Source organism: Puma concolor, chromosome C1 (genome assembly GCF_028749965.1).
Source record: "Puma concolor isolate L17-30 chromosome C1, mPumCon1.1.hap2, whole genome shotgun sequence".
Classification (NCBI taxonomy): domain Eukaryota; kingdom Metazoa; phylum Chordata; class Mammalia; order Carnivora; family Felidae; genus Puma; species Puma concolor.
Window position 1 is genome coordinate 71,447,553 of NC_141674.1, and position 17,780 is coordinate 71,465,332.

The 17,780-nt window shown below is 38.2% G+C and overlaps 2 protein-coding genes across 5 annotated transcripts in view; one reads left to right on the forward strand and one right to left on the reverse strand.

The window, feature by feature from the left end:
* Positions 1-218: 218 nt before the first annotated feature.
* On the reverse strand, positions 219-8,285 carry GNG5 (G protein subunit gamma 5). The gene is made up of 3 exons (XM_025912532.2): positions 8,153-8,285; positions 4,458-4,598; positions 219-443 (listed from the first exon to the last, which is right to left on the reverse strand). The coding sequence occupies exons 1-2, from the start codon at positions 8,231-8,233 to the stop codon at positions 4,473-4,475; spliced, it is 207 nt and encodes a 68-aa protein (XP_025768317.1). The 5' UTR covers positions 8,234-8,285; the 3' UTR covers positions 219-443; positions 4,458-4,472.
* A 128-nt stretch (positions 8,286-8,413) lies between these two features.
* The window catches only part of SPATA1 (spermatogenesis associated 1), a 57,671-nt gene continuing 48,304 nt past the window's right edge, over positions 8,414-17,780 (forward strand). For 2 of the 4 annotated variants that reach the window (XM_086717420.1, XM_025924523.2), the window contains exons 1-2: positions 8,414-11,692; positions 17,598-17,771. Coding sequence is in view for 3 of the 4 variants with exons in the window: in XM_025924523.2 (XP_025780308.1) it covers positions 17,670-17,771 (102 nt within the window). In the remaining variant the exon portion in view is untranslated. The remainder of the gene's footprint in view (positions 11,693-17,597; positions 17,772-17,780) is intronic. The other 2 variants (XM_086717419.1, XM_086717418.1) reach the window with 2 other exon arrangements.

A 17,780-nucleotide genomic window follows, 5' to 3' on the forward strand; every position in this document is an offset into this window, starting at 1 on the left:
TTAGCAGCCTCCTCCTGACCTTGAAAGAAAAAAGTTTGCAACTTATCTTTAATTCTCTAACAGTCTTTCATATGTATGGTATACAATTATGTGAGATGAGCTGTAGAACAAGCCCTAAAACATAAACCTCTTCTTAATGACATTGAGAAATTGCCATTATCTTATGTGTTCAAAACAAATTAATACATAGTATATTCAATACCAGTAATTAACCAAAAAACTTTTACACTAAGTATTTTATTGTATGTGGCTGCCAGTGTATATAAAATAATTACCCTTGTGAAATAGAAATTTATGAAAATTCAGAGAGGTAGATGTTAAGGACTGACAAAAGTAGAAGTTTATATAGTATGGCACGTGTTATAGGGATAAGCTTTCATACAGGCTCCAAATTTAGTTCTCCTTTGAATATGCACTGGTTCATGAAAAATGGTTTAGAAAACCTGAAATGGAAAAGAAAAGAGTAGATTAGGGGAAAGGAAAGGACCAAAACACAATAGTTTTTTCTGAAAAGTAATACATCTTCTATTACTTTGAGGGCATTCATTTGCATGTTAGCTTATACAATGCTTTCAATTAAACCAAGCCTTTTAGGAAGCAGACATATCACAGGGTTTCAAGGGAAAAAATGAGAAATAGATCTCTGTGGTATATAAAATAGAATTTTCTCTTAATTTTCACAACCACTCTGAAGTACAAATCACCCATGGTTTATAAAAAACAGACTTCTAGATTAACTTGCCAAGATCACTGCCAAATATACTCTATATCCTAATTTTTAAAAGTTAACATAAAAATCTCTTAAATTCAGAAAAATCTGAATATCCCTAGAAAATAAGCAATAGCATTGAGGAGAGCAGTTTGATAAATTCTACTAAGGTAGAAGATGCAATCCCACTTCTATTTACTGTAGAGGCCACTTTTAGGCAAACAGGCTTGAGCCATGGAATGTAAAAAGTGCCCACATGGATCCCCTGCCTGGATACACACAGGCCCATCAGGCGATCCACATTAAAATATCCTTAGGCCCTAACTAACCAATGGGCTACTTACAACTAGGCACAGTTACCAAAAGGAAGATTCCATACATCGCCTCATGTTCTCCCTTTAAAAACAGCCCCTAACTGCTTCCTCATTGCAGAAAGCCTCTCCTTTGCTGTCCTGCCCAAAGCTCCCCCTAAGGTGTATTCCATTCCCACTGCCTCATGGCACAAGCCTTTCTGCTGTCCTGCCTTCCCGGTCCCTTAAGGTGTATGCAGTAAATTTCTATCTCCTTTGTTCTGTCTTGGGTAAATTCTTTCACCTCCCTCACCATCAACTTCCACCCGATCACTGCCTCACATGTGGAAGCCCCCATTCAACTGGACAGACACCCCACTTAACATTTACCTAGATAAACCTATACATAAAGTGAAACATACATGGATGTTGACTATCGTGGTGTTTTAAGAGGGAAGAACTAGGAATAGCCTAAATGTAATTCGGCTGGGGAATGGATAAACAAACCGAGGTTTATACACACGTTGAATACTAGAGATAGAGAGCAAGTAAAACAATCTACAAGGATCAACACAAATCTCAAACAATAGTTGGTCCTTAAAAAACAGTAACTATGTTTTAAAACTACAAAACACAAGAAACGTAGTAAAAAGTAAAAACATGGGTATACCCACTTCAGAGTAAGTTACCTATACAGAAAGGTAGAAAAAGTGTCTTTTATTTCTTTTTGAAAATTAGTAACGGGGCGCCTGGGTGGCTCAGTCGGTTAAGCGTCCGACTTCAGCTCAGGTCACGATCTCGCGGTCCGTGAGTTCGAGCCCCGCGTCGGGCTCTGGGCTGATGGCCCGGAGCCTGGAGCCTGCTTCCGATTCTGTGTCTCCCTCTCTCTCTGCCCCTTCCCTGTTCATGCTCTGTCTCTCTCTCTGTCTCAAAAATAAATAAACGTTAAAAAAAATTTAAAAAAAAGAAAATTAGTAAGGTAAACTAATTCAGGATGGTAGATACATGGTTCTCTATACTTATTTGGAAATTTCTATTGTCTTAGAACGAGAATGTTCAAGAGGCTTAAACAGAATGGTGAAAAAAAATGTTTAACCTCAGTCAGTTAACATTTGAATTACTAGATCAGTAGAAAAACTAGAAAAAACTAGATCAGTAGAAAACAGTAGCAAATAGGCTGAGGTCTGTTTGGCAAGGGCTCAAGAGAAAGCACTCTTGAGCTCCATGTGGAAAGTTTGTTCCCAGTTAGCAAGTGTTATTAAATTTTAAATGTCATTCCTTACTGAATAATCTTACTTCTTAAAGAAAACAGGTAAACTATACATAGGACTACCAAGATATTTGCCTCAGTGTAGCAATATTTAATGATGTTTAAGCTGTATTAATGATGTATAATACAGCCACTAAAAATTTCATTTACAAAGAATTTTTAATGAAATAAAGTTCAAGGTTTTTTTTAATTTTTATTTTTGAGAGAGAGAGAGCATGAGAGGGGGAGGGGCAGAGAGAGAGAGAGAGAGAGAGAGAGAGACATAGAATCCGAAACAGTTTCCAGGCTCTAAGCTGTCAGCACAGAGTGGGGCTCAAACTCACAAGCCGTGAGATCATGATCTGAGCCGCCGAAGTCAGATGCTTAACCAACCGAGCCACCCAGGCATCCATAAAGGTTTTTTAAAAGCAGAATAAAAACTGTACATACTCACTGTCTGTAAACCAGCATATAAATTTTTTTCCCTCTTAAAAGGAAATCTAGATTAATAATGATTGTCTCTAGGTCCGCTGATCATGGTCTTTGTATTTTCCTTGTATTCTAACCTACTGCTAAGTTATCTATGCTGTCTCTCTTTAAACTATATATTTTTAAAACACATAAATATAAAGACTCAAATATAGAATCTATGTATCCCGGCCATTCAGTGTGGGCCCAGGACGACCAACATCTGTATAACCTGGGCATCTATAAGAAATGCTTCAGCCCTATGCCTGGGTGGCTCAGTTGGTTGGGCATCCAACGTCATGGTTCATGAATTCAAGCCCTGTGTCAGGCTCTATGCAGACGGCTCAGAGCCTGGAGCCTACTTTGGATTCTGTCTCCCTCTCTCTCTGTCCTCCCTCACTTGTGTGCAGTTACTCTCAAAAACAAACATTAAAAAGAAAAAAAAATCCTTCAGCCCTTAGAATTTAGACCTACTGAATTTGAATTTGCATTTTAACAAGGTAATTTGCAGATACATTCAAGTTTGAGAAGAAATACTTTTACATCCAAACATCCTTTTCTTGGCCCAAGGTGTTTAAAATCATATCCATAAACCTGTTTTATTAAACTGCCAGGATTAGTAGCTGTTATTTTACTTTGAAATCTGGGTTCTTATCCTAGCTATATTATAATTTTGAGCAAGTCATTTAAACACTTATCTGCAGACTCCTACAAAATGAAACTGTTAACAGCCAGGTAAGAAGCCACGTTTCTTAACAGTATTTTACATCAAATGAAAATAAACCACTTTATAAAGTGAATACAATGGGGAACAGAGGTTTAAAAAGAATCTTTAATAAGCCATAAAAATATGAAATACCCAAAAACTGCCATGAAGAATTAATATTGCTGAAGCAAAGAACTATTAACTATTAAATATGAACATGTTAGGCTGTTAAAAAAAGCTACTTCCTTATGGAAAACCTGTTACTCAAAGGTGGTTTCTGGTGTTTCAAAATCTTTACCAATCATTGTATTTACTGGAAACATGCTGACTTCCTGGATACTCCCAAATCCACAAAGCTTAATTAGGGAGGGCACCAACTATGTAACATGGTATTTTAAGAAGCTGGCTTCCTGCACTTTGAGGAGTTAGAATGTTTGTAAAGGGTGTGTGCCATAGTCTTTCTTTTTTTTTTTTAAACACTATTAGTTTGGTTGCTTCTCATAGGTCAATATGAGTACACCCTCTGACTTAAGTACTGTGAATTTATAAAAGGTAGCAGCACCCTTGGATTACATATTAAATTATCCACAGCATGTTTTTTTGGTCAAATCTCTCTTGGATTAACATTATACAATTTTGCACACGCTGACACTTGAAATGGAAGCTACAGATTAACATATGGATACATGCTTTAAACCAGCCCATCCTGAAATCTGAAATCAAATCCACTGCCTGCCACCGTGAACTCTCATACACTTCATTTCTCTCTTGTAGCTTTACCTAAGAATAAAGAGTAAAACCTGTTATCCCCCACTACAAATGTCCACACCATGTCAGTCTATTCAACTATATCCTGAATTTCTCTTGCATTCCCAATTCCCAATTAATTCTCTGCTATGCTGTGCTACAGAGCTGGTTTCTATTACAGAAATGACATCAGAATCCAAATCAATTGGTAGTACACGTATTCAAAGTTGTCCCCATAAACACTGCAGTTAAAAAAAAAAAAAAACCCTAAATATTAAAGAAACTTACCAAAGATTCGTTTTACTACAAAAAGGAACAGACTTTCTGGGGTCTGAAGGGATTTGTACTTGAAGATACTCCAGTCAGCAGGGGATCGTGTTGAGCATTCTGCAGACAGAATTGTTTCAAATCTGCAGCTGCCTGGGAAACCTGTACAAGACAAAAGGAGGGGGTAGTGGGAGGAGGTGAGAATGTTTTCAGGAAGGTTTTCTCAAATCTTTGAAATACCCGCAATAAACACTTCTCTTAACTCAAAAGAAGACATATAAAGAGTCATACTGAGCTCATCATACTCAAAACACTGCACATACAGTGGACTAGTTTATAGTATGCTTTCTTTTGCTTGCTTATTAAAAGCATCAAATGATTTAGTACATCTGCAAAGAAAAACCCATCTGGGTAGTTTATTAATAAACTTCAGAGGTACTCAACCTTCAGGTTACTCAACATCTTGTTTTTTACTAAAAGCAGTACACAAGATGCAAACAAAAGGTGTTAACTGTCTTGAAAGCATATATATTACTGAGAAAATGAACATCATGTTCTAAATCTGAACCACTCAGTTCATTGTTTTGGCATTATGTACCATCTGCTGTTTCATGTTACAAAACTGGACAGTTCAGTGTCATGTAACTGAAAAGCCGATAGCAAACACTGAATTATTTTAGCCACTTCACCAAGCAGCCTGCCTTTAAGCAGCAGTGTGTTTGCTTAAATGTGATTTAATTTTCACATATGTATGCAATGCCACTCAAACAGCACTTAAGGAATTAGGTATCACTTAAACACCTATGATTTGTATATATTCTGATTAGGTGATGTAGAATACCAGAACAGTGAACTGAACGGTTCAGATGTAGAACATGAATAAAAGATGCTCCAAATGAATACAAGATCCTAAGTCTTGAGGTTTAGGAAGATGGGAAAAACAATCATTTTATGTTCAGTTTTAACTATCCCCAAGAAGGGTGAGAGCAGGTGTCCAGTTCAGTTGGGCATTTGAAAGGGAGGTGAAAGCATCACAAATACTCTTAAGAAATCCTGCAGATTACTGCTGTAACCCAGACATTTACCTGGTAAAAGGATACATCATCCCAAAATGAATCTCAAGCCTTGAAATGTTTGTACATTATACAGCATTTTATCCACTTATACAACAGTTTATCCACAGGTTAGCAACTGTGTAATGTGTAAATACCTGTTAGCAAGTGCTACAAGTGGCCATCCTGCTTACCCACCAAGAGAAGGTGTAGCTAAAGTGGGGAATGCAAGGTATCATTTTACACAATCTTAAAACTTGGTTTCATTCACATTAACTAGCAGTAAGGATAAAGTATCTGACAACTTTCTGCCTAAAGTGTAGGCAGGCTTCCAACTTAATTACCTCCCTTTCACAAACTTCTCAAGCACCACTATGTGCCAAATATACTTCTAGGCACTGAGAATACATAAGAATAGCCAGGTTCCTGTTATGGAGGTGACAGTTCAGGAGAAAATACAGACAAGGAGCTATTCAGAAATAGAGTGGTTAGATCTTGACCTAAGGAAAAGTGTCTCTGAGGAGGTGACATTTAAACTGACATCTCAATGACGAGATCCAGCCAAGTAACTATCAGTGAGAAACAACCATCAGCGAGAATTCCAAGCAGTGGGTGAACTGAGACAAAGGCTCTAAACTCAAACAAGCTGCTAGCCCCTAAAGCACAGTAATAATCACCATCCAGGAGATTGAAACCTTATAATCTTGGCATAATTATTAGTGCCCTCTTTCACTCTCCAAAGTGCCCTGGTTGGCAATACAATGCATGGTCACCCTACATATGGTATAGTTTGTCAAGCATTTGTGAAAATTTCTATCAACTGTGGTTAAACATAAAGGTTTAACAGTAAACTCGTGCTAGTTTAAAATATCACCAAAAAAAAAGCATCTAGCACAGAGTCATGGATAAAATAGGTGCACAAAATAAAATCAAACCAACCACACTTTACAACAGAGTTAAAGAAAAGTTCATTTGAAGTCCCAAGGTGGAACGCCCTCCCCTCCTTGCTACATCCCTAGTATGAGATGAAATAACTCTAAAACCAAAGCCACCTGTGGTGACTTTAATGCTCCAGAACAGAAGCCTCCTGAAGAATTATGTCCAAGAGGCAGGCATCACTTGGAAGAGTCACTGGAGTAGCTGGGGTTTTCATAGTAAAACCCTCAGAGTACTTTAATCTGAGGCCTTCATCTCATTTTCTTTCGAGACAAGGAACTAAGTACCCCCAATGACCACTTACTACTTTCAGCCAGCTTTTTTTTTTTTTTTTTGCATCCCAGTCCCATTTTTTTGCATCCCAGTCCCATTTTTTTTTCTTTCCTGGGCCACCCTAACCTGTGATAAAGGCGCACATGTGTGATAATGTAATGGTTGGTTAAGAAACATAGGATTTCAAGTTTCAGAGTTAAATCCAACCGAGACTGACCATAAATCACGGAGATGAGTTAAGAAGCTGGAGATGAGAGAAATGGATTCCAAACAGCAATGTAGTCTACAGCACTGAAAGGACAGGGAGGGGAATCCCACACCAAACTGATGGGAATTTCCCTTCCCTCCTGAGGTGACCACAACTGAGTAAGCTAGGTCCCTGACATTTCTATTTAAGGAAGTAGGTAAATGGGAGGCTATCTTACTCCATAAAACATTTCAGGGAGAAGTAAACACTTAGCCAGATGAGTACACAATCAAGTCATCTTGAAAACTGGCTGCTTCTTTCAACAGAGGGCATGATTTATATTCTCGTTTCTTTTTTTAATTACAAGAAGTGTTTCACTTGTAAGATGACCTGCATCAGAAAGAAGCCAATCCACTTAGGATTTTAAAAATCTGGAGAAACTTGGGACAGCACTTGAATGTCAGGCTGTCCTGCCAACACACACAAAGGTTTCTCCCCGCAAGGTAAATGCCCCAAGACAAGGTCAGTATTAACTAGACGGCAAAACAAGTAAGAATGGTCCACTCTGATCACTAAGGTATGCAAACCAATAGATATTTCCAAGGTCAGACACAGTAAACTGCCAACTAAGTATGAAATGCACGCTTTGTATGAGGTTGTACAGAACACACCAGTGGTAACCTTAGGCACCGGGGACGTTTCGAAAACAAACATGCTTCTTTAACTTACAGTTTGAGTTTGCAAAAATTCGTTTTCAAGTATGTGTTCGGTGGATAAGAGGAGTTGGCAAGGAGTGGGTTTGGGAACGTTCCGACATGCAAATAGGTTTTGTTATGAATTAAAAGCCAGGTAAAACTCTGTCCCGTGAAAATAAAGGGTGGAGTCTGGTAAGCTAAGGACTAGAAGGGTGCGGACGGCGCTCGGAGGAGCAGCTGTTGCCCAAGCCAGCCGCGGAGTCACGGCGGAGGGAGGGAGAGAGAAGGGCCACCGGAATGCGGAAAGCCGTGGTTCAGCCCCGGGGCCAGCCTGCCTTGGAAAGTCCTGGCGCGGAAAGGCGCACTAACCGACCCCCGAACAACAGCGCCGATCCGCGCCGCTACTTCTCTAAAGCTGGCCCTCCCGGATCGGGTCGTCGCCGCCGAGCGCGCGTCCTCCCCAGAGGAAACAGGAGCGGGACAAAAGTGCCGCTCCCCCCAGCCACCTCGGCCGCCCGATCCCATCCGCCGCCGCCGCCCTCCCCTCCCCCTCGTCCGCCCGCCCCCGCACACCTTCACGCGGTTGAGCCCGGCTTCCAGCCGGAGCTGTTGAACCACTTTCTTCATAGCGGCGACGCTGGAGGAACCCGACATGGCGCTCGCGAGAGCCGGGCAGATTCGTCGTTGCGTGAATCGGTCCGGTAGAGGGTCCGCGGGGTCTGACGGCGGGGCAGCGCGGCGGGGGGCGGGGCTCCGAACTTTGTCTCTTAAGTTTCCGGTTCTTTGCCCAGCGGCTCCACCCGCGGCGCGCATGCGTGTCCTCCACGGCTCTCAGTTCCAGCTCCTCTCCCCACGCAGGAGCGGAGCCGGAGGGAGGGGAAGAAGGGAGTGAGAAGGGGAGGAGCGCGCTTTGGGCAGAGGAGCAGCGGGAAGCCAGCGAGACCTGTTGCCCATCTTCCTCTCCCGAGAGGCCGACTTAGGACAGGTAAAGAAAAAGCTCCTCATTAGCCGCCAACACTCGAGGGAAACCTGAAAAGGACTGGTTAGGAAAGGCGGGTGCTTGAAGGAGTTTATAAAAGGCCTGCTGGACAGGTGACAAAGAGGTTCCAGTTTTCCTGACGGCCTTGGCGGCAGAGGTTGTGGGAAGAGAAGGGCCCAGCCGAGGAGTAGGAGCCTGAAGTAGCCGGCGCGAGTTACGGACACCCCGTCTCCTTAGAGACGCGTCTCGAAAACGCTACCCGAGTTTGTGGGGCGGCCGGTCTTCAGCCAGTTTCCGGCCATCAGACCCCCCTGAGGCCCAAAGCGCTCTTTAGAGCTCGGAGGTCGCCGTAACTGACCGAGGGAAGAGGGGCGGCGGGGAGCAGGGGTGCTGGCTCGCTAGGGGAAAGCGCGTCTTCTCAGGATTTGGCTTCTCTCGCTTCTTATCTCTTGGTTTTTTTCGAAGAGGTGGTGAAGAAGCCAAAGTACTTGCAGAAGATTACACCCGTCTCATCTTGTTATCCACTTCACTTGGGGAATTAACGCTTATTACACCTTAAAAAATAAAACAACTTTTGGTGCTTCCGGAAAGTTTGTTTTGTATTTCAGTGGTAACTTATTACCTGCTGCTTGAAATTGACCTTCAGAGGAGTTGCTGGAGAGAGAAACAGTAGTATCTAATCAAGCAAAATAAGCTCAGCCAATGAATGTCTCACCCATGGAAACTTATTTGTTATGTCACAGCGCTTAGGATAAGTGTTTCCTCCTATTCAACGATTAAAGTACATCAAGGAATACACTACTGTTTTCTTTCTATAAACGTGAATGATTTAATCACTGAGACATTTCAGATTTTTTTGTGTAGTGAGAAAATCCACATATAATTTGCTCTAATTGACAAATAAAACATTATTTACTAAACAGTTCAAATCACTTTACAAAAATGTACAGGGTGCTTTAGTAGTTTATTTAATTCATACAATAGATGTAATAACTAGGGTTAAAAACCAAGGTTTAAATTCTGGCTCTACCACTTACCTTGGTATTCTCCACCACCACCCCTCCCCACCCTCTCCTGCAAGCCAAAGCCATTTAAACTTTGCTGAGCCACTGTTTCCCCATTTCATAATGAAGTAATAAATCTATCCAGAATTTTTAAAATTTAATTGAAGTATAATTGACACACAATGTTTCATTAGTTTCAGGTGTAGAACAGTGATTTGACAACTCTCTTCATTATGCTATGCTCACCACAAGTGTGGCTGCTATCTGTCACCATACAATGCTATCACAGTACCGTTGACTCTATTCCTCGCTGTACCTGTTATCCCAGAGACTTATTCATGCCATAGGTGGAATCTTGTACCTACTACGACCCTTCATCCATTGTGCCCATCCCCCCACCCTCCTTCCCTCTGGCAACCGTAAGTTCTCTGTATATGGGTCTCTTTCCGGTTTTGTTTGTTCCTTCATTTATTTTTTCGATTTCACTTATAAGTGAAATCATATTGTATTTGTCACTCTTTGATTTATTTCACATAGCATAATATTCTTTAGGCCCATCCGAGTTGCAAAGGGCAAGGTCTCATTCTTTTTTAGAGAGGAGTAATATTACATTACTGAATGATATTCTGCATGTTCTTTTTTTTTATAACTTTTTAGTGTTATTTATTTTTGAGAGAGAGAGAGATGGAGTGTGAGCAGAAGAGGGACAGAGACAGAGAGAGGGGGAGACACAGAATCTGAAGCAGGCTCCAGGCTCTGAGCGGTTAGCACAGAGCCTGGCGCGGGGCTCGAACTCACAAACCGTGAGATCATGACCTGAGCCGAAGTTGGATGCTTAACCGACTGAGCCACTCAGGTGCCCTTACATATTCTTTATACATTCATCCATTGATGAATATTTGGGTTGCTTCCATACCTTGGCTGTTGTAAATATTGCTGTAGTAAACATAGAGGTGCATATATCTTTTCAAATTAGTGTTTTCATTTTCTGCAGCTAAATATCAGGTAGCAGAATTACTAGATAGTATAGTGTTTCTATTTTTAATTTTTGAAGAACCTGCATACTGTTTTCCACAATGCCTGCACCAATTTACATTCCCACCAACAGTGCAGGAGAGTTCCTTTTTCTTCACTTCCTTGCCAACACTTTTATTTCTTGTGTTTTTGAAACTAGCCATTCTGAGGGGTGTGAAGTGATCTCCTTGTGGTTTTGATTTGCATTTCCTTGGTGATTATTCATTTTGAGGATCTTTTTATATGTCTGTTGGCCATCTGCGTGTTGTCTTTAAAAAAAATGTGAGTTCAGGTCCTCTGCCCATTTTTTAATCAGATTGTTTTTTGGTTATTGAAGTATGATTAACATACAATGTTATATTAGTTTCAGGTGTATAACATAATGATTCAACAGCTTTATACATTACTCAGTGCTCATCACAATCAGCATACTCACCATCTCTCACAAAACAATATTATCACAATATTATTGGCTGTATTCTTATGCTGTACTTTTTGTTTCCATGACTTATTTTATCACTGGAAGTTTGTACCTCTTAATTCCCTTTATTTCACTCATCTCCCTACTGTCCTCTGGAAACCATCAGTTTGTTCTTTGTATTTAAGGATCTGGTGTTTTGCTCATTCATTTGTTTTTTAGGTTCCACATGTAAGTGAAATCATATGGTGATTGTCTCTCTCTGACTTATTTCACTTAGCCTAATACCTTCTAGTTCCATTCATGTTGTTGCAAAGGGCAAGACTACATTCTTCTTTATGGCTGAGTAGTATTCAATTGTTTATATAAACCACCTCTTCTTTATCCATTCATCTGTCAATGAACAGTTGGGTTGCTTCCATATCTTGGCTATTATAAAATAATACTGCAATAAACATATGGGTGCATATATTTTTTGAATTCATGTTTTTGTTTTCTTTGGGCAAATACCCAGTAGTGGAATTACTGAATCATATGGTATTTCTGTTTTTAATTTTTGAGGAACCTGCATAGTGCTTTCCACAGTAGTTGCACCAATTTACATTCCTACCAACAGTGAATGAGGGATTCTTTTTCTCCACATCCTTGCCAACACTTGTTCGTGTCTTTTTGATTCTAGCCATTTATATATGTGTAAGGTAATAAATATCTCGTTGTGGTTTTGATTTGCATTTCCCTGATGATTAGTGATGTTGAGCATCTTTTCATGTGTCTGTTGGACATCTATATGTCTTTTTTGGAAAAATGTCTATTCAGATCATCTGCCCGTTTTTTAATTTATTTGTGGGTTTGATGTAGAGTTGTAGGAGTTCTTTATATATTTTGCATATTAACTCCTTGTCAGATATGTCAATTACAAAAAAAAAAAAAAGAGAAATCTTCTCCCATACAGTAGGTTGTCTTTTCATTTTGTTGATGGTTCTAATGCTGTGCAAAAGTTTTTTATTTTGGTGTAGTCTTAATAGTTGTGTTTTTTTTAATATTTTTTTTAAAAGTTTATTTATTAAATTTAAGAGAAAGAGAGTAAGCATGAGCAGCGGAGGGGCAGAGAGAGAGGGAAAGAGAGAATCCCAGGCAGGCTTTGCACTGTCAGCACAGAGCCCTGATGTGGGGTTCGAACTCTCAAAACCTCAAGATTATGACCTGAGCCAAAATCAAGAGTCAGATGCTTAAGCAACTGAGCCACCCAGGTGCCCCAGAGCTTTTTGATTACCAACTGAATTTTGTTACTAGTAATCAGCCTGTTCAGATTTTTTATTTCTTTCTGATTCAATCTTGGAAGATTGTATGTTTTTCTATGAATTTATTCTAGGTTGTCCAATTTGTTGGCATATAATTTCTCATAGCAGCCTCTTATAATTCGTTGTATTTTTGTAATGAAGCTTGTTATTTCTCTTTCATTTCTGATTTTATTGAGGCCTCTCCCTTTTTTTCTTGATGAATCTGGCTACAGGTTTATTAATTTTGTGTATCTTTTCGGAGGACTCACTGTTAGTTTCACTGATTTTTTTTTTTTCTTCTGTTTCATTTATTTCTGTTCTGATAGGATTTCCTTTCTTCTCTGGTTCCTTTAGGTGTAAGGTTAGATTGTTTGAGATTTTTCTTGTTTCTCAAGGCAGACCTATATCATTATAAACTTCCCTCTTAGAACTACTTTTGATACATCCCCAAAATTTTGAACCATGGTGTTTCCATTTTTATTTATCTCTTGGTTTTGATTTCCTATTTGATTTATGACTTATTGGTTGTTTAGTAACATGTTTTCAAATCTCCACATTTGTATTTTTTCCTTTTTTTTGTAATGATTTCTAGTTTCATATTCTTGTGTTCAGAAAAGATGCTTGATTTTATTTCAGTCTTCTTAAATTTATTGAGACTTGTTTAGTGGCCTAACATGATCAATCCTAGAGAATGTTCATATGCACTTGAAAAGAATGTATATTCTGCTGTTTGGGGATGGAGTGTTCTGTATATATCTGTTAAGTTCATATGGTCTAATGCATAATTCAAAGCCAGTCTCTGTGTTGATTTTCTGTCTGGATGATCTATCCATTGATGTAAGTGCGGTGTTGTTAAAGTTCCCAACTATGATCATAATAACTGTCAATTTCTGCCTTTATGTCTGTTCATATTCTTTTATATATATAAGTACTCCTATATTAGGTGCACAGATATTTACAATTGTTATATACTTTTGTTGTATTAATCACTTTATCATTACATAATGCCCTTCACTGTCTCTTGTTACAGTCCTTGTTTAAAGTCTATTTTGTCTGATATAAGTATTTCTACCCTAGCTTTTTTTTTCCCACTTCATTTGTGTGAATATCTTTTTCTACCCTTTACTTTCAGTTTGTGTCTTTAGGTATGGAGTGAGTTTCTTGTAGGCAGCATTTGGAGGGGTTTTTTTTTTTTCTTTTCTTTTTTTTTTTTTATATGCGTTTTGTCACCCTGTGTCTTACCTGGAGCATTTAGTCCATTTACATTTGAAGTAATTATTGATAGGTATGTACTTACTTTAATTTTCTTCATTGTTTTCTGGTTGTTTTTATTGTTCTCTATTCCTTTCTTCTTCTCTTGATCTCTTCCCTTGTGATGACTTTGTTTAATGTTCTCCTTTGTCTTTATATTTGTGTATCTGTTACAGGCTTTTGGTTTGTGGTTATGAAATTCATATACAACATCCTAAGTATATAGCAATCTATGATAAGTTGATGGCTGCTTAAGCTTGAACACATTTTAGAAGCATGACATTTTTACTCTTTCCCCCTTCACGTTTTATGTATATGATCACATTTTTCACCTTTTTATTTTGTGACTTCCTTAACTACTTTTTTTTTTTTACATATAATTGATTTTACCACTTTTGATGTTTAACCTTCATACTAGCTTTGTAAGTGAATGATTGACTACCTTTACTATATGTTTGCTTTTATTAGTGAAATTATATCCTTTTATAATTTTCTTCTAGTTATGGCCTTTTCCACTTAAAGAAGTCCCTTTAACTTTTCTTGTAAGGTTAGTGGTGATGAACTCCTTTAATTTTTGTTTGGGAGACTCTATCTTTCCTTCAATTGTGAATGATAACCTGACCGGATATAGTATTTTTGGTTGTATTTTTTTTTTCCTTTTAGTGCTTTGAATATATCATGCCACTCCCTCTGGCCTGCAAAGTTTCTGCTGAAAAATCAGGTGATAGATAGCCTTATGGGGTTTTCCTTGTATGTAACTAGTTGTTTTTCTCTTGTTATATTTGAAAGTCTCAATCTTTAGTTTTTGGTGTTTTAATTATTAGGGGTTTGATGTGGACCTTTTTGGGTTTATCTTATTTGGGATTCTCTCTCTGCTTCCTGGGCCTACTTCTCTGTTTTCTTACCCAGGTCGAGGAAGTTTTCAGCTATTATTTATTCAAATAAATTTTCTGCCCCTTTCTCTTCTCTTTCTGGGATTACTACACTGCAAATGTTCGTATGTTTGATATTGTCCCAGAATTCTCTTAAGATTTCCTCATTTTTAAGAATTCTATTCTCTTGTGGCGCCTGGGTGGCTCAGTCAGTTAAGCGCCAAATTCGGCTCAGGTCACAATCTTGTGGTTCGTGAGTTCAAGCCCTGCATGGGCTCTGTGCTGACTTCTCCGAGCCTGGAACTTGCTTCAGATTCTGTAACTCTCTCTGCCCCTCTCCTGCCTGCTCGCTCGCTTGCTTGCTCTCTCTCTCTCTCTCTCTCCCTGCCCCTCCCCCACTTGTGCTCTGTCTCTTAAAAATAAATAAACGTTAAAAAAAATTTTTTTTTAATTCTTTTCTCTTTTTGCTGTTCAGCTTGGGTACTTTTTGTTACCCTGTCTTCCAGATCACGGAATCTCTTATTGTTTCCCTATATCTGTTACTGTTTTCCTCTAGTGTATTTTTCATTTCAGTTATTATATTCTTCACCTCTGGTTGGTTCTTTTGAATGTTTTTATCCCTTTCTTGAAACTCACTTGATTTATTCCCTCTTTTCTGCAGCCTGGTGAGCATCTTTTTGACCATTCTTTGAACTCTTTATGAAATAGGTTTCTTATCTTCATTTCATTTAGTTCTTTCTGTGGTTTTGTTTTCATTTAAACAAATATTCCTCTCATTGAAACCATATTCCTCTGTCTTCTCATGTTGTTTCATTTTCTGTGTATGTTTCTATGAATTAGGTGAAACAGCAATCTATCCCAGTCTTGAAGGAATGGTGTTGTACAGGAACCATCCATGTGTAGACTGCATGTGCCTGGTGACTTTGGCTGGCTGGCTGGAGCTGGAGTGGGCACAGACTGGGAGTTTTGTAGCATGCTGCATCGGGGCCACCCCAGTGGGATGCCTAGAGCTGAAGTAGGCCTGGGCTGGCAGTACCCTGGATTCTCAACACCAGGTCATCAAGTGTCAGAAATTTTTAAGCTTGCTTTTTAGTTCTGCTTACTCCAAAAATCATTTTGGAAAAATGCAGAGAAAGTACGATAGGTCGTTCTTTTTAAAGTACAGACCAGATCAAAGATGACAGGTGATATATCTATGAGCACTTACTCCCTCTCAAACCCATAATTGACTAATGATAATCTATTTTTGAGAATTCTGAATCTTGAGTTCTCCCAGTTCTAATTTCTAAGGTCTCATCTTTATATGCAATGCCATTTTATTGTCCAGGATTTAGTCTTCAGCATTGATCCAGTCAGAAATGACAAAATGGAGGTATCATTCAAAATATGGCTTCTTTGCTATACCTTTAGAAGGGATAATGTAATGGGGCAGTTTACCTGAGGACAATATTAAAGCAGGTCTTGGTTAATGACTTGAGTTTGCTTAATTAAAAATTTGTTCTGGGGGCGCCTGGGTGGCTCAGTCGGTTGGGCTTCCGACTTCGGCTCAGGTCATGATCTTACAGTCCGTGAGTTCCAGCCCCGTGTCAGGCTCTGCTGACAGCTCGGAGCCTGGAGCCTGTTTCAGATTCTGTGTCTCCCTCTCTCTCTGCCCCTCCCCTGCTCATGCTCTGTCTCTCTCTGTCTCAAAAATAAATAAAAACATAAATAAATAAATAAATAAATAAATAAATATAAATAAATAAAATACGAAATCATAAAAAATAAATAAATAAAAAATAAAAATTTGTTCTGAATGAAAATGTCAAGTTTTTTTTTAATGTTAATTTATTTTGAGAGAGAATGTGCACATGTGCACAGGCCCGTGCTGTCAGCGCAGAGCCCATCTTGGGTTCCATCTCATGAACCGTGAGATCATGACCTGAGCCAAAATCAAGAGTCAGAAGCTTAACCAACTGAGCCACCCAGGCATCCCAAAAATGACAAGCTTTTAATGCATGCACAGAAATTAACAATCCCAGCCTCCCAGTTTTCACATCAGTAGCAATTTGCATGCCCATGGACTGTAATTCTTATAGGTTATTACAAATAATTTTTATATAATAAAGACATTACCATATATGTATCTGAGTTGGGTTTAGGTTCATAATATAGGCTGATATTAGTACAATGGCAGAAAGAGCCTTTGGGTAGGTATAGAAATGGAAATATCTAAATAGTTAAAAAAATACTAATGTAATTAAAATAATGTTTGAGATGGTTAAAATAACAAAACATTTTAAGTTTTAATTATTGTAAGAAATTTGCATAGGAAGTAATATGTGAAACTAACTTGATTTAAAGATGTTATGTTCCAGGATATAATTTTTAAATTTTGATACCATTAGAATAATTAGTGGTCTCTGATATGATTTCATAGAGCTGTAATCAATACCAAATAACAGAAATTTTAAATTTTGTTGCACTTACTGTTTTAATATAAATCAAGATTGTACAATGCTTTGAAATCTTGAAAAGGCTTCTATTCTGGTATTGGTATCACATCGTTTACTTAAGGAATGTCCTACTTTGATAATTCCTGTTTAGAGTAATTCAGCTACCTTACTTTTCAATTTTTATTATATAATTTAAATGTTATTGTGGAGTCTTGTAAACTGTTTCAAATCCTCTGAGAACAATACAGGAAACAACAGAAACATAGCTTAAAGTACTTAAAAACTGGCATTTTCATCTGGAATAATTATTCATGTTATATTTGAGATATCCAAGCCCAGGAAGAAATGTTTATGGTAAAACAGTTTTCATCATTCTATAGCCATTTGCACAAATTTAGTCTTTATACTTCCAGAAACATATTTCTACTTTATATAAAATACCATATATATTTAACTTTAATTTTCAACCTTGAGAAAATTAATTGTTTAGAATAGTAAAATATGCCCTGGTCACAAGTCTTTTATAATGTAATTTAACAATTTATTTAGTTGTATTGAAGATACATACATACATACATACATATAGATAGATAGATAGATGTATATATATATATATATATATATATATATATATGTATATATACACACACAGACTTACTAGTAATAGGTCTTTTTAAATTATGAGATTGTGTACATTCCTAAGTTTCCATTTTCATGTATTTTAAAGCCTTTTGTGTTTTTCTTTTCACTTTTTGAATGAATCAGAGACCAGAATTGAGTGGAATGCTATCTTAAACAAGTCAAAAATCTGTTATAACCTTTACATATACTACTTAAATGAAGAAAGGTAAAACACCCCACAAAATTCCAACTGATAATCACCCTATTCAGACACTGGTGAATATGTCCCTCAGTCCAAGCCGACCTTCTTCATCAGAGGTAAGAAAA

Coding starts and splice junctions, on each gene's coding strand:
- GNG5 (XM_025912532.2), bottom strand. CDS start 8,233: ATGTCGGGTTCCTCCAGCGTCGCCGCTATGAAGAAAGTGGTTCAACAG. Junction 4,599..8,152: donor CCGGGCTCAACCGCGTGAAG/GTGTGCGGGGGC, acceptor TGTCTTGTACAG/GTTTCCCAGGCAGCTGCAGA.